This window comes from Elephas maximus, chromosome 1 (assembly GCF_024166365.1).
Source record: "Elephas maximus indicus isolate mEleMax1 chromosome 1, mEleMax1 primary haplotype, whole genome shotgun sequence".
NCBI lineage: Eukaryota > Metazoa > Chordata > Mammalia > Proboscidea > Elephantidae > Elephas > Elephas maximus.
The window spans coordinates 107,587,198-107,612,703 of NC_064819.1; the positions used below are offsets into that span (position 1 = coordinate 107,587,198).

The window sequence follows — 25,506 nt, forward strand, 5'->3', positions numbered from 1 at the left end:
TTTCAGAGTCTCTTCTGATATCCATTTTGGTCTTTTTTTCATGTCTTTTTAATGACCTTTTGCTTTCTTCATGTATCATGTCCTTGATGCCATTCCACAGTTGGTCTTCAATCGTTAGTGTGCAGTGCCTCAAATGTGTTCTTGAGTTGATCTCTAAATTCAGGAGGGATATACTCAAGGTCATACTCTGGCTGTCATGGACTTGTTTTAATTTGCTTCAGCTTCAACTTGAACTTGCTTGTGAGCAATTGATGGTCTGTTCCACAGTTGGCCCCTGGCCTTGTTCCGACTGTTGATATTGAGCTTCTGCATCGTGTCTTTCTACAGATGTAGTCGACTTGATTCCTGTATATTCCATCTGGCGAGGTCCACACATATAGCAAAAACGTATTTGCAATGAGTAAGTTGTTGGTCTTGCAAAATTCTGTCATGCGATCTCTCATGTAGTTTCAATCACTAAGGCCATGTTTTTCAACTACCAATCCTTTGTTTCTGACTTTTGCATTCCAATCACCAGTAATTATCAGTGCATCTTGATGGCACATTTGATCAATTTCCGACTGCAGAGGTTGGTAAAAGTCCTCCCTTTTTTCATCTTTGGCGTTAGTGGTTGGTGCATAAATGTGAATGATAGTTGTATTAACTCATCTTACTTGTAGGTGTATGGATATTATCCTACCACTGACAGCATTATACTTTAGGATAGATCTTGAAATGTTCTTTTTGATGATGAATGCAATGCCATTCCTCTTCAATTTGGCATTCCTGGCATAATAGACTATAGGATTGTCAGATTGAAAATGGCCAGTACAAGTCCATTTCAGCTCACTAATGCCAAGGATATCGATCTTTATGAGTTCCATTTCATTTTTGATGACTTCACTACTCCTAGATTGATACTTCATGCATTCCACCTTGTGATTATTAATGGATATTTGCAGCTGTTTTTGCTCAGTTTGAGTCATGTCACATCAGTAAATGAAGGTCCCAAAAGTTTCACTTCATCTGTATCATTAAGGTTGACTCTACTTTGAGGAGGCAGCTCTTCCCCAGTAGTGTTTTGAAGTGCCCATCTTCCAGCACTATTATCAGACAGTGTTCAGCTGCTATTCATAAGGTTTTCACAGGCCAGTTTGTTTTAGAAGCGGACTTCCAGGTCCTTCTTCCTAGACTGTCTTAGTCTGGAAGCTACACTGAAACCTGTCCACCATGGGTGACCCTGCTGGTATTTGAGATACTAGTGGCATAGCTTCTAGCATCATAGCAACACATAAGCCATTGGTTTAAAATCAGGAAAGGTGTGCATCAGGGTTGTATCCTTTCACAACACTTACTCAGTCTGTAAGCTGAGCAGATAAATCAAAAAACTAGACTATATGAAGAACTCAGCATCAGGATTGGAGGATATGCAAATGACACAACCTGGCTTGCTGAAAGCAAAGAGGACTTGAAGCACTTACTGCTGAAGATCAAAGACTACAGCCTTCAGTATGGATTACACCTCAGCATTAAAAAAAAACCCAAAAATCCTCACAACTGGATCAATAAGCAACATCATGATAAATGGAGATAAGATTGGAGTTGTCAGGGGTTTCATTTTACTTGGATCCACAGTCAATGCCCATGGAAGCAGCAGTCAAGAAATCAGATGACATATTGCATTGGGCAAATCTGCTGCAAAGGACCTTTTTAAAGTGTTAAAAAGTAAAGATGTCACTTTGAGGACTAAGGTGAGCCTGGCCCAAGCCACGGTATTTCTAATCGCCTCGTATGCATTCAAAACCTAGACAATGAATAAGGAAGTTTGAAGAATTGTTGCCTTTGAATTATGGTGTTGGTGAAGAATATTGAATATACTGCCAGAAGAACAAACAAATCTGTCTTGGAAGAAGTACAGCCAGAATGCTCCTTAGAAGTGAGGATGGCAAGATTTTGTCTCACCGAATTTGGACATGTTATCAAAAGGGACCAGTCCCTGGAGAAGGACATCATGCTTGGTAAAGTAGAGGGTCAGTGAAAAAGAAGAAGACCTTCAATGAGGTGAATTGACACAGTGGCTGCAGCAATGGGCTGAGACATAGCAATGATTGTGAGGATGGTGTGGAACCAGGCAGTGTTTCGTTCTATCGTACATAGGGTCGCTATGAGTCAGAACCGACTCCATGGCACCTAACAACAACAACAACAACATACGCTTAAAATAAACTATTCAGCTATAAAAAGAAATGAAAGTGTGTTACATGTCATCAGAAGGATGAACCTTGAAAACATTATGCCAAGTGAAGTAAGCCAGACAAAAGGTCAAATATTGTATGATTCTACTTTTATGAAATACCTATAATAGGCAAATCCATTGGGACAAAAGAAGATTACTGGGAGGGGGAAATGGGAAGTTAAACCAAAACAAACCCCTCCCCCCCAAAAAATTCCCCAGATGATTTCAGTGGACAACCATATTTGAGAACCCTCTTTAGAGCTACACACTGGAATCGCCTAGGAAGCTTTTTAGGAATCCTGATGCCTAGGACAAAACTATACCAATTAAATCAAAGCCTCTGAGAGTGGGACCCAAGCATCTTGGCTTTCAATATTGCCCAGGTGATTCTAGTGTGCAGCCAAATTTGAGAACCAGGGGTAGAGAGTATATACTGCATGCTAGGCTGTACTTATTGGATCTGGGATCCAGCAACTCCAAGGGAAACTTAGCTTTCTCCACTTTAAAGCAGGCTTTAAACATGAAACAGAAGCCATTAATCCTCCTTGTCTCTTCATATGGCCACTTGTATAGTGGAAAAGTGTGAAATATTTGGTCCTGTGGGTACCAATCATGACTGTAGGTAAACACTTTGGTAATGACCTAATACTAAAGATTAAAACCCTGTTGGGATTTACACTTAACTACGGGGCTTTGAACCAGTTCATTCTGGTTCGAACCCTTGCTAAAAATTTGCATTGCTACCCCCAGACATACTGAATCAGAATCTACATTTTAACAAGATCTCCAGGTGATTCTTAGGTATAATCAATTTTGAGAACCACTGCTCTACTAGTGCTTCTAAGAACTGGTCCCTAACCAATAGCATTAGCATCCCCTGAGAACTTGTCAGAAATGCAAATGAGCAGGGGTTCAAACTGGAATGAACCTGTTCTAAGCCCTGCTTAGCCAGCACTTCGAAAAACCAATGTTTTGGAATCTGCTATCTTTTTTTTCCCCTTTTTTCTGCTGTACTTCTAACTAACGTTTAGATCCAACCATGACAATTTTTAAAAATCAACTACTACAAAAAAAAAAAAACTAGAAAATTACATTATATGGCTCATATTACATTTCTGTTGAATAATGCTGCTCTAAACGTGTGTATCAAAATTATCTGAAAAACTTGCTAAGATGCAGATTCCAGGTCCCACCCCGTATCTGTTGAATCATAATGTCTGGGTAGTGGGGTCCAGGAATAAGAGTTTTTAACAGATGGTCCTAAGTGTTTCTTAGGCGCGCATAAGTTTAAGAAGCACTGTTCTCTTGATCCGTAAACTAGGATCCAAGAGTTATTTCTATTCCAAATAAACTCGTCTTTGTTGATTAAGCAGATGATGGGGAGGGGTAACTGACAGTTAAGGGAAGTTTCCCCCCAGGGAATTCAAAGTGCTTTCTTGGTAAAGAAAGGGTAAGAGGAAGTGGGGAGGAGTTACTATTAAAAAAAAAATTATGAAGGTAAAAATCATCTGAAAACCCTCTAGGCAGAGACTGACTACTGTTAACCATTTTGGTAAACATATCCTTATTTGTATTTCTGTATCTATTTATGTATTACCCATGAAATATATATATATCTTATAATCTTGGCTACAGAATAGGATATATCTTTGAGCATATTTGAGTCATGTTGTAGCCATCATAAAGCTTCTAAGAGGAAAGACAGATAAAAACACAGAATTTCTTCAGTACCTTTATTTTCCTTCTTTCCCAGAATTTTTCCTTTTGTGTTCCTTTCCTGCATGTTTCCCAGGGCACCTCTTCCCTGTGCATCTCTGATACTTGCTTTTTCCTCTTGTGACCCTCACTAGGACCTAGGGATTCTGGAGGCACTTCTTTGCTTCCTTAGACGAACATTTCCATTGGACCCTTTCTCTAGCTCATGTTGCTTGTCCCTTGTTTATGGTGTCTTTCATTGTGCTAAGGTCTTAGGTTTTTACATTACTGTATTTTTTTAGGGCTTCTGGGTTTTGTGTACCCCTTAAGAGAGTCAGTCCTATCCCAAGATTATAAGAATATTTCCTTATATTTTCCAAAAATACCTGTGATTTTGTTTTTTACATTTACTTAAGAAATCATTTGCAGTTTATTTTTGCAAATGGCTTAGAGTTCTAAGTTTTTTTTCCCCGGAAAGGACAGCCAGTTGTCTCAATATCTTTTTTTAAATTAGACTTTATTCTTTTAGAGTCGTTTTAGGTTTACAGAACAATCGTAAAGTACAGAGAGTTCCTTTTTACTCCCTTCCCCTTGCACACTGTTTCTACTATTAACATCTCACACTCCTGTCAACATTGTTGAATGGTTCTTCCTTTCCTCACTGGTTGAGATGTCACCCTTACTTCTTTTCTCATCTATTGATCTGTTCTCCCATATATTAGCTCCAGAGCTTTAATTATTATAAGTTTACATTTTGATAACTAGTAGGCAAGTCTGTCATTACTCTTCCAAAAACTTCCTGACTATTCTTGCATATTTCCTTTTCCTGTGCTTGAATCTGCCTGTCATGTGTTTTTTTGGTCGGAGTAATATTGAATTAATAGATTTATTTGGATAAAGGAGCCAGACTTCTTACCCATTTTACTCTACTGCCTCCTTCATAAGGTGAGGAGCCAGAGGCAGTTAGACTGCAGAGGAGAGTAGATCAGGAGTGAGACAAAGGCAAGGAAAGTGGGATTAGAGAGGGGAGAGGGTGGGGTGGTGGCCTGGATCTTGGTGGATGGGGTTGAGTCGGGAGTCAGATGGTGTCATGGCTAGGAGTTAGGCATGATTCCTTGGTATGGGGAATCCCAACATCTCTTCCTTCTCTCAGAGAGAAGCTGGTGAAGACGTTGGTGGAGCTGCTGACCAACCAGGTGGGAGAGAAGATGGTAGTGGTGCTGGCCCTACGTCTCCTTTACTTGCTTATGACCAAGCATGAATGGCGCCCACTCTTTGCCAGGGAGGGTGGCATCTACGCTGTACTGGTTTGCATGCAAGAATATAAGACTTCCGTCTTGGTGCAGCAGGCAGGACTGGCGGTAAGTGGACTGGGTCTGATGGGGGAGATAGATGGGTGAGATAGCTAGATTGAGGGGCTACTGATATGAAAGAAATGGTGCGGCCTTCTGTTGGCCCAGGACAGGAACCATTCCTGAAGCCAACTCTTCAGACATGGATTGGACTGGACAGTGGGTTGGAGAGGGATGCTCGTGAGGAGTGAGCTTCTTGGATTAGGTGGACACTTGAGACTATGTTGGTATCTCCTGCTTGGAGGGGAGATGAGAGGGTAGAGGGGGTTAGAAGGTGGCAAAACGGATACGAAAAGAGAGAGTGGAGGGAGGGAGTGGGCTGTATCATTAGGGGGAGAGTAATTGGGAGTATGTAGCAAGGTGTATATAAGTTTTCGTGTGAGAGACTGACTTGATTTGCAAATTTTCACTTAAAGCACAATAAAAATTATTAAAAAAAGAAACGGTTTGCAGTGGTTTACACCATGGAATAGATGTTGGGATGGAAAGATGTAGATGAATTTAAGAGTTCCATGTTGACAGTCTTAGAGACTGAGTGCCTGTTTGGAAAAAGGAAAAAGGGAGTTTTTAAGAATGACTCTAAGGTTTAAAATTGAGCAGCAGGGTGGATGAGGTGGCCTTTTATTAAGCAGGAGTTTGGGGGGAAGATGAGGTATGGGAAGAAGGTCAGGAGCTGAGTTTTTAGGTATGTTGAATTTCCCATGCCTGTTTTCAGTTACAGTTAGGTGTCTAAAGAATAATTTTCTAGATTTGATTAAACCAAAAGTAGGTTTTTTTCCCCTCTTTTGTCTGAGTGGGACGCTTACTCCTACCAAATTTGGGTAAAACAAAGCCAGCATTGCCACCTCTCCACCATCGTGGGCCCAGAGAATCAAGAAGGGACGCCTTCATCCGGGGAGCATACGGAAGAATTGATGTTCCAGCTCTTCCAGACAGAAGTGTTGACTGGTAGGGAGGTGTGGTTGAGGCAGGGTGTGCTCCCTCTAGCCTTAGTGCCCCGAGAAGGACAGGTAGGCCTCAGCCAAAGCAATTCTGAGAATAGATTCCAACAGTATAATGGCCGCAGCGTAGAAGGGAGCACATGTCCTCTGAGAGCAGACTGTTCCAGGGAGAGGCTGGAGGGCTCTTTCCTTTATGGGCTAACTAGGTGCCGCTTCTTCCAAGAACAGCCAGGCATTTACAGTCTAGGCCACATATACCCAAACAACTCTGTGTTCCTCATGACTAAAATATAACATTTGCCCCTGAATTCAGAGTCTTGCCCTGTAACACAATTATATCTTGTTTATAACTAAAAAAAACCCCAAAAAACAGTTGTCATGGAGTCAGTTCCAACTCACAGCAACCCAATGTGTGTCACAATAGAACTGTGATCTATAGGGTTTTCAATGGCTGATCTTTTTGGAAGTAAATCACCCAGTCTACCTCTCCAGGCACCTCTGGGTGGACTCAAACCCTAGCCTTTTGGTTAGCAGCAAAGTGCGTTAACTGTTTGCACCACCCAGAAACTCCATTTATAACTTAAGGCCTATAGAATTCAGCTAAGTGGGGAGAGGTGGGTAACGAAAGGGAGAGAGAACCTCATTATAAGGTAGTGTTTGCTGGAAGGGTCCAGACCTCTCAAGGGGGATTGTCCTGAGAATTATTTCAAATCTTCTCTGTTCCTAGAGGGTTTCTTCTTTGGAGAGTCAGGCCTTTCACCAAGAGAGACATTTTCTACTTTAATGGCATGTTGTTCCTTTTCATTTTATTTTTTTCTATAGCACCACCAAACTATTTTGCACATTACAAATATTTTTCCTATAACTTTCTTGAGTAGGGCTGGGTAGTGGCTTTGGATGTCAGTGGACGTAGGTTTGGGAGTATTGGCATATAGGTGGCAATTGAAGCTATGAGAGTGGACAGGGTTACCTAGGGACAAAGTGCAGGCTGAGAAAAGAAGGGGGCCAAGGAACTTCAGTGTTTAAGGACCAGACAAAGGAGTGACTAGAGAGGTAGGAGGAAAACCAGGGGAATATGGAATCATGGAACTCAAGGGAAGGGAGGTTTTGCAAAGGAAGGAGTGGTCAAGCGAGACAGGAGACAACATCAGGGAAAGCCTTTGAAGACAGCTAGGTGCTCTGAAAGGCACTATCCTATGGGGAAGATAGTTAGCCTTGGTTCTGGGAGCATGGGGGCAAAGAGAGGTTGCAGGCTGATTTTACCATCAAGCCTTACCTGTCTTAAGGTTTCTTTCCTACCTTTTCCTTTTCTTTTTTCTTCTTCTTCTAACATTTGATGTCCCATTACTACTTCCTTCCTTTCCTACTCTACCTATTTATAAGCAGCTCCACTGTCCCAAGGTTTGGGGTCTAGAATGGTAGCCCATTCCTCCTCATGGCAGCTCTGACCACTCCTAATACTGTTCCTACATCCCTCTTGCAGGCATTGAAGATGCTGGCTGTTGCCAGCTCCTCTGAGATCCCCACTTTTGTTACTGGCCGCGATTCTGTCCACCCTTTGTTTGATGCCCAGATGACCAGAGAGATTTTCGCCAGCATCGACTCAGCCACACGTCCGGGCTCGGAGAGCCTGCTCCTTGCTCTCCCTGCAGCCGTGATCCTGATGCTGAACACTGAGGGGTTAGAGCATTAGCCTCCAAATTTCTGCTGAGCCCCAAAGCCCCTACTCCTCTGGCCCAGTCCCATGGGCTCCACAGACATTCCTCTGTCATGTTACCTCTGGATTAAACACTGGTGGTACCTCTGGCTGTTGCTGGAAGAGAGGCCAAGCAGTTGGGAGTATGGGGATTCCCAGAGAGAATAGATCAACCCTGATCTTCCTTCATGGAGTTGGATGGAGTGACCTGGAGTCACGGACCAGATGTCCAGACCTCAGAGGGACCACTGGAGGCTTTTCCCCCAGCTGTCAGACTCCTCCCCCTGCACCTACTTCCCTGCTTTAATTACATTTGCTCTCTTTAAATTTCTTCCCGGGTCACCTCCTTCCTTCCAGGTGTTCCTCTGCAGTGAGAAATGGCCTGCTCCTGCTCAACCTGCTTTTGTGCAACCATCACACTCTGGGAGACCAGATTATAACCCAAGAGCTGAGAGACACCTTGTTTAGGCACTCAGGGATAGCACCAGGGACAGAACCCATGCCCACCACACGCACTATCCTCATGATGCTTCTCAATCGCTACTCAGAGCCGCCGGGCAGTCCTGAACACGCAGGTACCACTGTTGAGGGGGTGCTTCTGCTGGAGGAATTGGACAATTCCAGCCTGTGGCCAGGAAGGCTAAGATTTACATACAAGTACCTTACTAGGAAGACTCGGGAAGTGAGTCAGGGGTTTGGTGCCAGTTAGGTATTTCATAGAATCTCCTGACCAAGAGGAGAGGGAGTTTCTAGAATAGATGCTTTGGAATTGCCTTCTCTGAATGGCTTTAAACATATGAGAATTCCCATCAGTCTGGGCTAAGTTTGGTCCAGTCTTATTGGGCAGTAGAAAGTTGGCTGAAACGGCTTCTAGGGATGCCTTCTTTTGAGGAATTATAATTTAGGGTATGACTAGAATCATGAAATATTGATGTCATGGGGAAGAACCCTTTGTGTTTAGAAAACAAGTGAAAACCCAGAAGTATGGAGGGGAATTTAAATAAGCAACCTGTGTCTTTTAGGCTATGTATGTCTAAATCCACCATGCTAGGTAGTATAGTGATGTAATAGTAATAACTAATATTTATTGGCTTATGTAACAATATAGCTAACCTTTAATTATAAAAGGTAATTATACGACTGTACGAGATAAAAATGTATTTTGTTTACATTGGCAATGTTTACTACACTAGATTTTATTTTTCTAATGTAGCTAACTAACCATGTTATTTTGTGCCGGAAAAGAAAATTCCTCACAGTTTGGTAGAAACTGCAGACATCCTTAAAATGAAAGTTTTGGGATGATTTTCTGGACCTTCCCATTTCTAGGTTTGACCAACTTGTATGACTCCTCTTCATACACATTTTTTTTCCTCCCATGTGTCTGGGCTACAGCACTGGAAACCCCTGGCTCCCAGGGCCAGGATGGGTCCCCTGAGCTACTGATTCGATCCATAGTGGGGGGCCCATCTGCAGAACTACTGCTGGACTTGGAGCGGGTATTGTGCCGTGAGGGTAGCCCAGGGGGCGCCGTGAGGCCCCTCCTCAAACGCCTTCAGCAGGAGACCCAGCCCTTCCTTCTGTTGCTGCGGACTCTGGATGCCCCGGGGCCCAATAAAACTCTGCTGCTGACTATGCTGAGGTGAGGGACCTGTGCAGAAACCCACATGTCCTGGGTTCAGGCAGCTGGCAGAACAAGGGACTCACTATTTCCATTCCCCCACCAGGGTCATGACCCGGCTGCTGGATTTTCCTGAGGCGATGGTACTCTCCTGGCATGAAGTCTTGGAGCCCTGCCTCAACTGCCTGAGTGGCCCCAGCAGTGACTCTGAGGTACCACAGCCTGGGAAGTGGGGGGAGGAAAGGCAGCATCTGGGACACCATATATCTTGTGAGGTGCCCTGGAGAGCCCAGCAGAGCCTTCTCAATGGGTCTGGAGGGGTTGGTGGGGAGCTAGTAAGAGGAAGGCAAATGTTGTCTAAGAGTTTCCACAGCTAGGGTCTTTAAAGTATAAACCTTTTGGCTGCACCTGGATTTTGGAGTCTGTATTTAGGAGGAGCCCACGTTTACCAATCCAAGCATTCCTTGCTCTCGCCCTTTGGAGTTTTGTGCATTGTGGAGCAAGGCTCAGGCACCAGGAGTGGCTCTTGAGATAGCTCGGCCTTGGCAGGAAGAAGCCTGGGAAGCTGTGCTCAAGCTCTATTCCTGCCAGATCACTCTGGAGTCCCAGCTCCCCAGTATTCTGTTCCAACCTGTCTTTGGTGCTCTCCTTTCACTGGGCTTTCAAGTTTCTCCAAAGGCTTACTTTCCTGAAACCACCCCTCAACTCTTAACATCCCCTGCCCTTTGTTTACCACGGATTAATCTGTGTGGCTCTGGGCTCAGATTGTTCAGGAGCTGGTCTGCTTCCTGCATCGCCTGGCCTCCATGCACAAGGACTATGCAGTGGTGCTCTGCTGCCTGGGAGCAAAAGAGGCCCTTTGCAAAGTCCTGGACAAGCACTCGGCTCAGCTGCTGCTGGGGTGTGAGCTTCGGGACCTGGTGGCGGAGTGTGAAAAGCACGCCCAGCTCTACAGTAACCTCACCTCCAGCATCCTGGCTGGCTGCATTCAGGTGAGGAGGGGCTTCTAATACAGAGTCGAGGGAGATGGAAGTCAGAAGCTGGGGAAGGCGACTCAGTGTGTGTTCCTGTGTGATGTGGGGCACAAGTGGTAGTAAATCTGGGGCATTTGCTCCCCACGCTTTCCCCGTTGTGGTCCTGTTCTGCCAAAGTTTGGGGAGAACAGAGCCGAGCATTCTGTTGCCCTTTGACTTTTTCTTCATACATGTTTCTGTGTATTCCTCCATGTCCTTCCCTCCCCCCCACACCCCTTCTCTCTGATGTTCCTGCTGCAGATGGTGCTAGGCCAGATAGAAGACCACAGACGAACCCACCAACCTATCAATATTCCCTTCTTTGACGTGTTCCTGAGGCATATCTGTCAGGGTTCGTGCCCCCATCTTCTTTCTCCTGGCCCCTACCCCAGCATCTGTTCTTCCCAGCCCTTCCTGCCTCCCCACCCCCCCCAAAAAGTCCCTTTTTCCCCCTCAACTAGCCAAGCCATGACATCCCCCTCCCCACTGGCCCTCAGGCTCTAGTGTGGAAGTGAAGGAGGACAAGTGCTGGGAGAAGGTGGAGGTGTCCTCTAACCCACACCGGGCCAGCCGGCTGACGGACCGCAATCCTAAGACCTACTGGGAGTCCAACGGCAGCGCCGGCTCCCACGCCATCACCCTGCACATGCACCGTGGTGTTCTTGTTAGGTGAGAACACACATGCGCATTCTGATACGCACCGCCAAACACCCATATACACACAATCCAATCTCTAACCCCTATGCCTGGCACACGCTCACACCCAGTTTGTGTAGTGAACAGATAAACACATTGACTTGCCTTCTTTGTGCTATGTGTAGACATCCTCTTACTCCTAGAGCCTGGTGACGTGCCCCTCCCACCCCTAGGTACAAATGTCACTGCTCTCAGCTTGGTGTTGAGGTAGATCAGCAACTCACATATCGATTCTTCCCATAGGTATTTGTTTAGTGTATTTGTTTATGGTACCTGTCTTCAGGAAACTTGTGATCTATTGGGGAGACAGGCTAGAAAATCAGTAAGAGCATAGAGTAAGAAAGTGTTACAGTTGACACATGCACTGAGTCCCGAGGGAGCAGAGAAACATCTGAGGTATACTGAGAGGTCCAAGGAGGCTTCCTGAAAGAGGGGTCGACTGAGCTGGGTTTTGAAGTAGAAGTTAGCTAGATAAAGAAGAGGCAATGGGTACTATAGACAAAGGTATAACATCTGTGCAGAAGGGAAGAAACATGATGATTTGTTTTGGGGAACTTTAAGTGATTAAATTTAGCTGGAATGAAGGGTGCATGTAGCAAAGTGGCAGGTGATGAGCCCATAAAAGGAGGATGAAGCCAGATTACAAAGAACTATGTGACCTAAGACATCTCAACTTTATTCTGTAGTGTGGGGAGTCATTGAAGGATTTTAAGAAGGGAAGAGACAAGAGTAGATTTTTTATTTAGAAAGTTAAGTCTGGCAATTATGGAGTTTGGGCTGGAGGCCAGGAGAAAGAGTTGGAAGGTTTATGCAGCAGTCTAGTGGAGAAAAGATTAATGTTTTCAGTTAAGCAGAGGGAATGGCAGTAGAGAGGAGGTGATAGGTGGGGAGATATTAAGAGGTAGCGTCATAGGACTTGCCATTGATTGGATGTGGGAAACTCTGAGAGGGTGAAGTCCACAGTGGCAGTGTGTTCTAGTTTGAGTACTGGATGAATGGCAGTTTTGTTACAGGGGAGAGAAATTGGGAGCAGATGAACCTTCCCTTTTGGGCATGTTGACTTTGAGGTGCTTGTGGGACATGATGTAGAAATGCCTGTTGGATACACAGCGTTAAAGCTCAGGAGAGAGGTCTGGGGTAGAGATGTAGATTTGGAGTCATCGAAACTATGGGTTTAAATGAAGTCACCTTGGGAGAATATAAAGAGTAGAGCAGAAGGCCTGGGGAAGACTGACATTTAAGGAGCCAGCAGAGGAGCAGGAGCCTGAGAAGGAGGTGATTGAAGTCGTTTTTGAATTAAGACCAGGGCTCCAGCTTTGACTGATTCCTCTTCTCTCCCAGGCAGCTGACTCTGCTGGTGGCCAGTGAGGATTCAAGTTACATGCCCGCCAGGGTGGTGGTACTTGGGGGTGATAGTGCCAGCTCCATCAGCACTGAGCTTAACACGGTGAGGCCTCCTTCCACTTCCACCTCATCCCTCTGTTTGTCCCAGGGCCTTCAGGGAAGGACCCAGTCCCTGGGGAATTCCCACATCCCTTCCTCATGGGAAGGCATTGCCTTGTAAGCAGGGAGAGTGGAACTGGATGTGGAGCTTAATAGGTCTGTGGGCTGGGTGCAGGGGAGTGAAGGGCAGACACCCGTAACAGTTCTCCCAGCCCCACTGCTGACGGTGAGAGCTCTCTTTACTTCTTCTCTGCCCTACCAGGTGAACGTGTTGCCCTCTGCCAGCCGGGTGATCCTCCTGGAGAATCTGAACCGCTTCTGGCCCATCATCCAGATCCGCATAAAGCGCTGCCAGCAGGTGCAGTGAGAGAAGAGGCTGGAGCGGGGGCTCGGGAGGTAAAACAGGGTCTCTGTAGTGGCCGAGTTCTCTAATATTGTGGAGACTCTCACCAAGACTCCTCCTTGGCCTGCTTGGGAGACGGTCCAGGAACCTGTTGAGGTCTAGATTTGCGGGGATGTCCCAAGTGGCTCTAGGGAACTTGGAGTGGGAGACCTCAGTCTCTGACCACCCACAGAGCCTGGCTTTGGTAGTGTTTGGTGGCAAGGTAGTTTAGGTGACAGACAAGCCGTGCATATTGCAGGGGGGCATTGACACCCGGGTTCGGGGTGTGGAGGTCCTGGGCCCCAAGCCCACATTCTGGCCGCTGTTCCGGGAGCAGCTGTGTCGCCGCACATCTCTCTTCTACACAATTTGGGCGCAAGCCTGGAGCCGGGACATAGCAGAGGACCGCAGACGCCTCCTGCAGCTCTGTCCCAGGTGGGTGGGGGAAGGGGGTGGGCACGGTTGAAGGGAGGAGGGGTGGTGGTTACAGGGAGCAGGACACTGCTGAGAACTAGGTGGTAGGAGATGTGTGTCAGTGGGAGTCGGAAAGGTAAAGCTGAAGCCAGGACGTGAGGGGAAAATGAACATAGGTAAGAAGTATGTGCTGATGGGGAGAGCTGGGTGAGGGAGATGGGGCAGAGACTGGGTGATTGGGAATTGATCTGCATTGAGCGGAGGCCTCAAGGAAATCTCTGCCTTTAACCCTTAACCATACACTTCTTGTTCCCAGACTGAACAAGGTTTTGCGCCACGAGCAGAATTTTGCTGATCGCTTCCTCCCTGACGAGGAGGCCGCCCAAGCACTGGGCAAGACCTGCTGGGAGGCCCTGGTCAGCCCCCTAGTGCAGAACATCACCTCCCCCGGTAACCATGCCAGCACCTGGCCCCACTAACCAGTTCCCTGTATTTGTTCCCAGGGATCACCTGAGTTAATGCTCTTGGTTCTCTTGGTTCCTGTCTTTGTCCCTGTAGGCCTGTCACCTCAGTGTTCCTCTCCTTCTGCCCCGGGGACTGCTCCCTAAGGCTCTGGTATTTGAATCTCCACCTCCACCCCCCCAACCTGTTACCATATCCCCAGACTCCAGCTGAACCAGACCTTGGTGAGGGGAGGACTAGGGCACTTCCGCCCCCAAATCCTTTTGTACAAGTGCTTCTCTCTCTCTACTCCTCCTTAAGCTGTCCTTTCTTCCATTTCCCACGGAGGCCCTTCCTCACCTGTCTCTCAGATGCAGAAGGTGTGAGCTCCCTGGGATGGCTGCTGGATCAGTACTTAGAACAAAGGGAGAACTCTCGGAGCCCCCTGAGTCGAGCAGCATCCTTTGCCTCTCGAGTTCGTCGTCTTTGCCACTTGCTGATACACGTGGAGCCTCCTCCTGGGCCCTCTCCTGAGCCATCCCCTCGACCCTGTAAGTCCCATGCATGGCCAGTTGAGTTAGGAGCCTGGGCAGTGGTGATACCTGGCTCATTCCCCCTTTGTGGATTTTACTCATCCTTACTGCTTTGCTGTGGGCCTTTCCAGGCCCCTGTGACCTCCTGGCCTTTCCAGGGCATCAGTTGAGACGATAGGTTGAGGTGATATCCCCTTCCTTGTCTCTGTTCTCCACAGTCAGCAAGAACAGTAAGGGTTGGGATCGGAGCCCTGGGCCTTCAGCTGTTCTTCCGAGCAGCAGCCTGAAGAACATCACCCAGTGCTGGCTGAGTGTGGTACAGGAACAGGTGGGCAGGAGCACGCTGAAGTCTGAGGAGCGGGAGAGGCTGCTAAGCTGTTACCATCAAGGGTCTGCTGCTTGGATGTTATTTCTTTCCCTTTATCCCCAGGTCAGCAGGTTCCTGGCTGCAGCCTGGAGAGCCCCAGACTTTGTGCCTCGTTACTGTGAACTCTATGAGCGCTTGCAGAGAGCCGGCTCAGAACTGTTTGGGCCTCGGGCTGCCTTCACACTGGCTCTGCGCAGTGGCTTCTCTGGTGCTTTGCTACAGCAGTCCTTCCTCACCGCTGCTCACGTGAGTATAGCCAGCCCCTTGAACAGCACAGCTGTCAGCTCATTTGATGTTCATCTTCTTTCCACTCTACCCTTTCACTCTCCGCTGTCCTTCTTGACTTCCTTGTTGATGGTCTATCTGGTGCCCTCTCCAATGCTCCCAGATGAGTGAGCAGTTTGCCAGGCACATCGACCAACAGATCCAGGGCAGCCTGATTGCTGGAGCCCCGGGGGTGGAAATGCTGGGGCGCCTTCAGCGGCAGCTGGAGCCCATCATGGTCCTTTCTGGCCTGGAGCTGGCCACTACTTTTGAGCACTTCTACCAGTGAGTGCAGGTCTGGAGAGGGAGGGGATAAGTGGCCCAGAGTTTAAGGAGGGAAGGAGGTGGATATTAGAGGGGAGATGAGAGAGGAGGCATTGGGGAGGAGAGATTAAGATACAGAGATGACTGTGGCACTGGCAGAAAGGGAATGGGAAGGAAGAGGGCCTGTGGTTCAGGCAGGCTGGAGCAGAAGGACTGCAATTTTGGAGGGGGAGGCTGGGCCTGGGCCATGCAGGACATCCACACTGAGGCTTGGCCCGGCCTGTGTGTGCTGCAGGCACTACATGGCGGACCGACTCCTGGGCGTGGGCCCGAGCTGGCTGGAGGGGGCCGTGCTGGAACAGATCGGTCCCTGCTTCCCCAACCGCCTCCCCCAGCAGATGCTGCAAAGCCTGAACACCTCTGAGGAGCTCCAGCGCCAGTTCCACCTCTTCCAGCTCCAGCAGCTTGACAAACTGCTTTTGGAGCAAGAGGATGAGGAAGAACGGAGACTAGAGGAAGAAGAGGTAAGATCAGGGGAAAAGAGTGAGAGAATAGGAGAGTAGGAGAAGATTAGACCACAGAAGGGAGCCCAAGGGCCCTTGAAATCCTTTGTTCCTCAGGAGGAAGAAAAGGAAGAGGACACTGAGAACGAGCTATTTGCTGAAGATCCAAGTCCAACAGTTTCTATACTGGTCCTGTCACCACGCTGCTGGCCGGTCTCCCCATTCTGCTACCTGCACCATATCAGAAAGTGCCTTCCCACAGAATTCTGTGATGCCCTTGACCGCTTCTCCAACTTCTACAGCCAGAGTGAGGAGCTAGGGAGAGGAAACTGGAGATTGGGGTGAGATTTGGGGTGGTAAGAGAGGATGAAAAGAGGACCTTTGATCAGGAGCCTATAGATATGAAGAAAAATAGCCTATAGGGGCAGCAGTCTCCTAGGGAGGGGTAAAAAAAAAGTGTGGGTTGTATCTTCATGAACGTCTGCTCTTACCGTTTCCTCCAACTTTCTATGAGTTTGCTTTATTTTTGTTTCTCTGACTTCAGGTTGCATGATGATTTAATTTTTAGTCTCTCCAGACTTCTATCCAAATAAGAACACTTAAAGCTATTCATTTTCCTCTCAATATTACTTTAGCTGCATCCTATAAGGTTTTTTAAAAAAGATTTTAAACTAAGGTATCTGGTATTCAGTAGGGTGTACAAATCTTAATTATAAAGCTTAATGAATTGTTACATATATATACACCCATGTAACTACCAACCCAGATCAAGATGCAGAACATTTCCAGTACCCAGAAGGTTTTCTCCTTCATGTCCCCTCCCAGCCAGAATCTTCTTCCAAGGGAAACCATTATTTTTACCTCTATCACCATAGATTTTTGCATGTATTTAAACATCATATGAATGGGATCCTAGAGTGTATATTCTTCTGTGTCTGATTTATTTCACTCAGCATAATGCCTGTGGGAGTGATCCACGTTGTTAGTTGTATCATTACTTTGTTCTTTTGTGTTGCTGATTCATATTCCATTGTATGAATATAATTACCTATTCCACTGTTGATGGACATTTGGGATGTTACATAAATTTTATTATGTAGTATTTTTTATTATTGTTTAGTTCTAAGAATTTTCTAATTTCTATTATTATTTCTTCTTTGATTTATTAGTTTTTGGAAGTATACTTAAAAATTTCCAAACAAATTTTTGTTTAGTTATCTTTTCTGTTTTAGATTTTTACTTTCATTCCATTGTAGCCAAAGAATATGGTTTCTATGATTCTGAATCTTTGGAACTTACTTTATGGCCTAGTAGATGGTCAAATTTTATAAGTGTTCGATGTGTAATTAAGAAGAATGTGTATTCTTCAGCTGTAAATTCTTCTACAGAATTTTACATATTTCATTAAATAGACCTTGTTAATTGTATTGTTCAGTCCTTATCTAACCCTACTAATTTTTATCTGCTTGATCTATTACTGAGAAAGGTATGCTAAAATCTGCCGTTATGATAATGAATTTCTTAATTTACTCATAATTATGTCAGTTCTGCTTTGTATATTTTTTGGTTATGTTTTTAGATACAAGTTTTAGATTGTTTAACAGTGCTGTCTAATAGAGTTTTCTGCAATAATGGAAAAGTTCTTTTCTGCACTGTTCAATATGGTAGCTATTAGCGGCTGTTGAACACTTGAAATGTGGCCAGTGTGGTTGAAAAACTGAATATTTAATTTTATCTAGTTTAAATAAATTTAAATAACCATATATGGCTAGTGGAATATTTAAGATTATTCATTTCCCTCTCAATATTGGTTTAGCTGCATCCTATCAGTGGTTTTAATTTTTATATTAATTAAACTAACAGACTATACGGATTTAGAATCTTCATGGTAAATTAAACTTTATTATGAAGTAACTTTCTCCTTTCTTTCTAGTAAAGCTTTTTCTCCCCATTTTCTGCTGCCTTTGCTTTTATCATTTGCTCTTTTTATGTATGTATACATATATGTAAGTATATGTATAGACCATATGCGTTTTTTCTGAATCCTTGAGAGAATATTGCATATAGATGGCCCTTTGCCCCAAAATACTTCAGGGCATATTTCCAAAGAATAAGGGTATTCTCTCATATGATCACAGTTCATTTATCAATTTCAGAAGTTTAACATTGGTCCAATATTTTAGTCTACAGTATGTATTCCAGTTTTGTCAGTTGATCCCGTAATATCTTTTGTGGCTTTTTTTTTTTTTTTTGGTCCAGGATAGGATCCATTCTAGAATCACGTGTTGTGTTTAGTTTCATGTCTCTTTAGTTTCCTTTAATCTGGAATAGTTCCTCAGCTTTTCTTTGTGTTTTATGACACTGGCATTTCAGCCCTTTAGACATTTTTTAATAGTTCCTCACTTTAGGTTTGAGTGATACTTCCTCATGATTACATCCAGGTTACGTGCATTCCTGGCTGGGATACTACATGAGTGACATTATGTACTTCTCAGGGTATCACACTGGAGGCACACAGTGTCTGTCTGCCCCTCGTTGGTGATGTTGGTTTTGATCACCTGGTTAAGGGGTTGTGATTTTTCCACTGTATAGTTAATATTTTTTCTCTCACTACTAGGAATAAGCAGTCTGTATGAGGAGATACTTTAAACCCATGCCAGGATTCTACTTTCATCAACATTTCCGTCTAGTATCATTATACTTTTAACCTTGCCATACCTGTGTTTTAGGCATGTGTCTTGTAAATATCTAGATTTTGTTTTTTGTTCAAGATGACAGTCTCTCTCTTTGAGTTGTCCATTTTAGCCTATTCATGATTATTATGTGTAATGGTACATTTGGCTCATATTTCTCACCTTTTATTACCCTTCTTACATTTTTTATATATGCAAAAGAATGTACATAAAACATAGGTATAGTCTAAAGAAGAATAATAAATTGAACACCTTTATACGTTCTCTTCTACCCTGGGGTTTTTGTGCTTTTTTTACCCTGTCTTCTTTTGGGTTGACTGAGGTTTTTTGTTTTGTTTTTTAATTTCTTTTTTGTGTCCACCATTTTGGAAGTTACACATTCTATTATATAATTACCCTTATATTTTTAACCTGTAGGCTTGACTGGTGAATAGCACGCCCCACCCTCCTGAGCAATAAAAGGACGTTAGAAAACCTTTAACTCCAGCACCAGCTCCCATCCTGCTTGCTACTATTGTAGACTATTTTAGAATAATCTTTTTTTACTTCCCAGCTTGGTTATTATTATTATTGTCTTATTCAGGCGATGTTTAGTTTTGTTCTCATGCCAGTTGCTTTAGTCACGCTTCCTTTTGCATTTTGATCGTTCCTTCTAGTTAATTTTCTTCCTCCTAAAGTACACCATTTAGAAGTTTCTTTAATGAGGGAGAATTGATGGTAAACTTTATCAGTTTTTATTTGCCTGAGAATGATTTATTTTCACCCTCATTAAAAAACTTCATTATGATTCATTTCAACCGTATACAAAAAATAGAAGAGATAGCAAATGAACTCACTCCAATGTACCAACATATATCAATTCATGACCAATGTCGATTCATCTACACCCCTAACTGCTTTCCCCCCACCCCCTTGAAAACAAGGATATTATAATTAACAAAGCTTTAGAAATTAATAATACGTGATAATCGTCAGCCAACCCTGGTGGTGTAGTGGTTAAGAGCTACGGCTGCTAACCAGAGGGTCGCAGTTTGAATCCACCATGCACTCCTTGGAAACCGTATAGGGCAGTTCTGCGCTGTCCTATAGGGTTGCCATGAGTCAAGCAACTCGATGGCAACAGGTTTTTTTTTTTTAAATAATGGTCAAATAGACAGTGTTCATATTTCCCTGATTGCCTCAAAAGTCTTTTTTAATAGTTATTTTGTTTAATGAGAATACAAACAAGGACCACACAGTGCATTTGGTTATCTCTTAAATCTCAATCTGTAAGATACCCTCCTTTTTTTTCCCCTCTTGGAATTATTTGTGGAATAAACTGGGTTGTTTGCCAAATAAAGTTGTCCACAGTCTAGATTTTGCTGATTGCATCCACATGGTGTCCTCTAGCATGTTCTTTGCCTTTATTTCCTGAAAACTGATGATTATATGTAGAGACTTGTTTAGATTCGGGTTTGATTTTTGAGAGCAAGAACACTATACAGGTGGTATGGTGTACTTCTGCCATGAGGCATGTTCTGTCTGGTTGTCTCTTCTTTGTGTTGTTAAGATGGATCAGTGGGTCTCCATGTTGCCAGCCTGATCTGTACACATCATATAATTCACCATCAGCTTTTCACTGGGCAGTCATTCATGACTACTGCCTAGGTCCATCATTCTATTGTTGTTGCTGTGTTCTGCTGAGTGGGTTTCAACTCATAGTGACCCTATAGGATAAAGTAGAACTGCCCCATAGGGTTTTCAATGCTATAAATCTTTACGGAAGCAGACTGCCACATCTTTCTCCTGTGAAGCAGCTTGTAGGTTCGAGCCCGCCACCTTTCAGTTGGCAGCTGAATGCTTAACCATTGCACCAGTAGGGCTCCTTATCATTCCATTAGGGCTTATAAAATAGTGATACTTTGTCATTCCATCTTCCCTTATTAGCTGGAATACTTTATAAAGAAAAACTGCCTCTCATCAACTATTTGGTTACCCTGAAGTACAGTTAATACAGGAGAGGCTTGAATCATGTCTCCCTCACCCTTATTTTTAACCAGTTTTCAAAATAATATATTAGTTCCCTAGCATCCTCCAAAGGTGACCAGTAAGGTCTTAAAAAAAAATCATTATGAACTCATGGATTTTTAAATAGTTCACGAATTGGAACCCATTGCATGTGTTCTTTTTGATGCTCAAATTGTCCCATCTTAGGCCAGAGAGCACCTTCCAGGTTGGCTCCTGATGCCTTTTGACGTTCTCTCCCTTTGATAGCAGCCTTGCTTTCTAGTACAAGGAAACGTTCCAGACTCCCCTTGGCTGAGCTGTAACCCAGGAGAAGGAGGAGACCCAGCCTAATGGGTCTTTAAAACTGTCAGCTCCTGGAGGGTAAACCCACAGCCTCCTTTCACTGGTGTTTCTTCCATAGAGCCTGCCTGGTGTGGGGCTAGGCACAAGGCGGGCTCACACATACCTGTGGCTTGCCAGAGAAGGCTCAAATCCAGAAGCTCAGACCAGGAGCCTCTGTCTGTAAATGCTGGGGCCCTGCTTCCTGCAGAGACTAGCAGGAGCAATGCTTGGCTAATGGTATGCCCTTACCTCAACTCCTAACCCTTTTGTTTCCCCTACTCTTTGTCTCCCCACTTCTCCTCGACAACTTCTCAGGTCAGAACCATCCAGTCCTGGACGTAGGACCACATCGGCGACTGCAGTGGACGTGGCTGGGCCGAGCTGAGCTGCAGTTTGGTGACCAGACCCTGCATGTGTCCACTATGCAGATGTGGCTGCTGTTGAATTTCAATCAAATGGAGGTGCCCCAGCTCCTCAGCCTCTCTCTGCCCTCGCATCCACCTTGTCTGTCACTGTCCTTCTCCTAAATTCTATTCCTTCTTCCATCCTTCCTCCCCTCTTCTTTTCGTTCCCCCCCTCTTCTTTTCCTTCCCCTCCATGGCCTGCTCAAGGAGGCCCTCACAGGACCTGTTTCTCCTCACCAGGAGGTGTCAGTAGAGGCCTTGCTGAAGAATTCTGACCTCTCTCCAGAGCTATTGCTCCAGGCACTTGTGCCCCTCACCTCTGAGAATGGTCCTTTGACCCTGCATAAGAGTCAGGAGTTTCCACATAGGGGTAGGTCGGTGGGTGCTGGGTCCAGCCTCTACCCCGAGGGTTGGGCTCTCAGGTAGGGGTGGTATAGTAGGGAGTGAGGACAATGGGGTCCTCTTAGCCCCTACTGCTTTTTCCTCCCCCTCCCTGGGTACCTGACTGGGAGCGGTTCCAGGTGTGCTGCGGCTTCGTGAGCCTTGGCCCCAGCCCAGTGAGGAGGCCCTGTGGCTGCTACCTGCCCAGATGTACCTGAATGTGGAGAGGGATGAAGGCCGGACCCTGGAACAGAAGAGGAACCTCTTGAGCTGTCTTCTTGTCCGTATTCTCAAAGCCCATGGAGAAAAGGGCCTCCACATAGACCAGCTGGTTTGTCTGGTAGGTAGGGAGGGGACCATGAAGTTGGGCAAGGAAGGAAGTCATAGTTAGGGTGGAGAGGGGTTGGGACCAGGGGTCACCACAAGGAAAGATAAACTCCCTCAATATGAGACCTCTGTGGGGTGCTGTTTCCATCTGAGTTTTCTATTCCTGACAGGGCAGTTGGAAAGTAAAGACAAGACGGGAGTGTTTAATCCTCACAGGAATCCCATGAAATAGTTTTCATTATTATAATCCCCATTTGCTAGATAAGAAAAGTGAGTCATAGGAAAGTTTAGTAGTTTATCCACAGTCACACAGCTAGTAAGTGGCAGAGCTGGGCTTCGAAGCCAGGCAGGCTGGCTCGAGAGCCCATGCTCTGCCTGCCTCCCATAGGTTAAAAGTGACCTGCCTATGTTCTCCTTCAGGTGCTGGAAGCCTGGCAGAAGGGTCCAAATCCCCCCGGAAGCCTGGGCCGCACTGTTTTGGGGTGCGTGGCCTGTACCAGTACAGATGTTCTCTCTTGCATCCTGCACCTCCTGGGTCAGGGCTATGTGGAACGGCGCGACGACCGGCCCCAGATCCTGATGTATGCTACCCCAGAGCCCACAGGGACCTGCCGGGGCCAGGCAGACATCCCCTTCTGTGGCAGCCAGAGCACCAAGACCCCGAAGCCTAGGTAGCTACCCCCACCCCAGTAGCCTGCTGCAGGGGCTCCACATCAGTGTAGAGGGACAGGTGGGATGACAGTAAAATGGGAGGGGTCACACTGCCACAGCCAGGTTCCCTTGTGAGGAAATATTTCATTTCTTGCTTTGTCTATTTTCCCTGTCCCTGTGATTTCTCCCACTTTGCTAGTTCACCTTCCTACTCCCAGTGCCACCCAGTCAGGGGCCTTGCTGTCCCCATCCACTTAGAGCCAGGCCTAATGCAAGGGACCCAGACAAACTCCTTTACAGATGTGCCTCATTCTAAGCAAACGTGGAATATTCTGCTCAGTGAAATATACAAACTCAGGTTTTCAGGAAACCAGCTCTGCAAAGGAACTTGCCATAGGATTTCCCTAATTAGCCAGCACCCCTAAAGCTTTTTAACATCAGATCCGGTTCACCAGAAACTTATGGCATTACTTTTCATGCCTGCAGTTTGCTTCGTGTGTCAAGTGAGTTCTCTGTGGAGTGGTCTTTCTCAGACTTTGACCTGCACACAGATCACCTGGGGATCGTGTTACCATGCAGGTTCTGAGTCAGTAGATCTGGGATGGGCTAGGGATCCAACATTTCGGACACGTTCCTTGTGATCCCATACTGCTGGCCCAAGACCACACTTGGAGTAGTGAGGCTATAGATGACTTTCTTACCAGAGGCTCTGTTAGCATTTTCGGAGGGACCCACAATGGGACTGCCCTATCTACTGTAGGTCACTTCGCGTCCTGACCACTGCCCACTAGCTATGAGCAGTGCCCCTAGTCTTTGTGGCAGCCAGCCCACCCCTCACATTTCCAAACTCTTCTATGTCTTCTGAGCCAACTGTTGTGGGTCTCTCCCAAAATGCTAACAGAGCCCCTGGCGAGAAACAGTCATCTACAGCCTCAGGCTGGTCTGGCAGTAGGGAGTTAGAGACCAGTTGGAGTTTAGTTTAAAAAAAAAAAAGCCCATGGCTTTTGAGTCAATTCTGACTCATAGTGATCCTATAGGACAGAGTAGAGCTGCCCCATAGGGTTTCCAAGGAGCGACTAGTGGATTCAAACTGCCGACATTTGGGTTAGCAAAGCAGCCTGAGCTCTTAACCAATATTCTACCAGGGCCCCCAGGGCTGCTCTGCCATTTACTAACCTGGGCAATGTTGGACAAGTCTCTTAGTCCCTCTTAAACTGGTTTTGACACCTGTAAACGGTGGCACCTGCCTTGACTCTGAAGGGTGGTTGTTAGGATCCACCGATACGTATCAGTGGTTCTTAATTTTTGCTGCATCTTATAATCACCTGGGGAGCTTTTTTAAAATCCCAATGTGCAGGCTGTGCCCCAGGAGTTTAGTTAGTGGGTTGGATAAGGCAGGGAGAGATACTGACTACTGTCTCTCTCACCCCTCCCCCTCCCAAGCCCAGAGGCTGTGGCTGCCCTGGCGTCTCTCCAGCTGCCTGCAGGCCGCACTATGAGCCCTCAGGAGGTGGAAGGGCTGATGGAGCAGACAGTGCGGCAGGTGCAGGAGACGCTAAACCTAGAGCCAGATGTGGCTCAGCACCTGCTGGCTCATTCCCACTGGGGCGCCGAGCAGCTGCTGCAGAGCTACAGTGACAACCCTGAGCCACTGTTGCTGGCAGCTGGGCTGCGTGTCCCCCAGGCCCAGGTCGCTCCCACCCGCCCTGACCAGTGTCCTGTCTGCATCAGCCCCCTGGAGCCCGAAGACGACTTGCCCTCTCTCTGCTGTATGCACTCCTGCTGCAAGGTGAGGCCGGCCAGACTCTCTCCTGCCCCTGCGTTTCCACCTAACACGGTTCCTTGGGAATTCTTGCGTTCACTAACCTGGGCAATGTTGGGCAAGTCTCTTAGTCCCTCTTAAAGTGGTGTGGACATCTGTAAATGGTGCCACCTGCCTGGACTCTGAGGGTAGTTGTTGGGATCCACTGATACATATCAGTTGTTTTCAAACTTTGCTGCATCTTAGGATCACTTGGGGAGCTTTTTAAAATCTTGATGCCTAGTCTGTACCCCAGACAATTAAATCAGAATCTCTGGAGGTGAGACCCAGGCATCTGGTATTTTAAAAGCTCCCCAGGTGATGCCAATATTCAGCTGAGTTTGAGAACTGATAGATAGATGGACATATCAGTACCTGTATACAAAGTGCCTTGACATACATTTTATATATATGTCATAAATAGATGATGTAAATAAAATAGATGACAAAGTATGTGCCAAGGCTGTTTGTAAATGAGCCTTGTAGTTATATCATTTGTTATAACTACATTTTATTTTTTTCTTATCACAATTAAAGTCCCTTTATCTCAGAACATTATCACTTCTTTTATTATATACATTGTATAAATCATGAAACAGCACAAGAGTAGGAGAGAATTATGGGAAGTTAGGACTTGCTACCGCCAAGCTGTATCAGGAGTGATGGTCTTCAGGCCAGGGAGAGAGGAGGCTGAGGTGCAGAGAGCCGGGAGGCTGCGTGTCTGATATTCTGTGCCTCACAGCTCTTTAGATCTGGCGCCACACCCAAACACATCAGTTTAACAGGGTGCATGCTCCTGGTGCCGTGAATGCTGGCTGCCTCTCCCAACCGCGTTTTCCCGTGGTGGGTGAATCTGGGACGTGCGTTTGCCTGTGTGTGTATGTGTGCTTTCTTCTACTTCCCTTTTGCTCCCCTTCAAGCTACTCTGTTCGTGTGGTCACTCATGCACCCTTTTCCCAGGTTCTTAATTATTTCCTTTACACCGTCATTTTTCATTCAACTAGTAGCTTGTCATGGACCTACCATGTGCATAGCAAACCGTGGGTGTTGTATGAAGGAGTGAAAAAAATCCAAGCAAGCA

The 25,506-nt window shown here is 45.8% G+C and overlaps 1 protein-coding gene across 2 annotated transcripts in view; it reads left to right on the forward strand.

The window, feature by feature from the left end:
* The window catches only part of CUL9 (cullin 9), a 44,031-nt gene that overhangs the window by 11,694 nt on the left and 6,831 nt on the right, over nt 1-25,506 (forward strand). Inside the window, exons 9-32 of one of the 2 annotated variants that reach the window (XM_049892619.1) lie at nt 5,064-5,271; nt 7,687-7,883; nt 8,257-8,474; nt 9,295-9,541; nt 9,627-9,732; nt 10,285-10,512; nt 10,795-10,885; nt 11,031-11,202; nt 12,571-12,676; nt 12,935-13,030; nt 13,314-13,489; nt 13,785-13,918; nt 14,281-14,460; nt 14,661-14,770; nt 14,873-15,055; nt 15,198-15,358; nt 15,633-15,861; nt 15,958-16,147; nt 21,177-21,322; nt 21,506-21,635; nt 21,787-21,986; nt 22,394-22,644; nt 23,111-23,203; nt 24,068-24,413. In XM_049892619.1, the coding sequence (XP_049748576.1) occupies nt 5,064-5,271; nt 7,687-7,883; nt 8,257-8,474; nt 9,295-9,541; nt 9,627-9,732; nt 10,285-10,512; nt 10,795-10,885; nt 11,031-11,202; nt 12,571-12,676; nt 12,935-13,030; nt 13,314-13,489; nt 13,785-13,918; nt 14,281-14,460; nt 14,661-14,770; nt 14,873-15,055; nt 15,198-15,358; nt 15,633-15,861; nt 15,958-16,147; nt 21,177-21,322; nt 21,506-21,635; nt 21,787-21,986; nt 22,394-22,644; nt 23,111-23,203; nt 24,068-24,413 (4,198 nt within the window). The remainder of the gene's footprint in view (nt 1-5,063; nt 5,272-7,686; nt 7,884-8,256; nt 8,475-9,294; nt 9,542-9,626; nt 9,733-10,284; nt 10,513-10,794; nt 10,886-11,030; nt 11,203-12,570; nt 12,677-12,934; nt 13,031-13,313; nt 13,490-13,784; nt 13,919-14,280; nt 14,461-14,660; nt 14,771-14,872; nt 15,056-15,197; nt 15,359-15,632; nt 15,862-15,957; nt 16,148-21,176; nt 21,323-21,505; nt 21,636-21,786; nt 21,987-22,393; nt 22,645-23,110; nt 23,204-24,067; nt 24,414-25,506) is intronic. The other variant, XM_049892626.1, reaches the window with a different exon arrangement.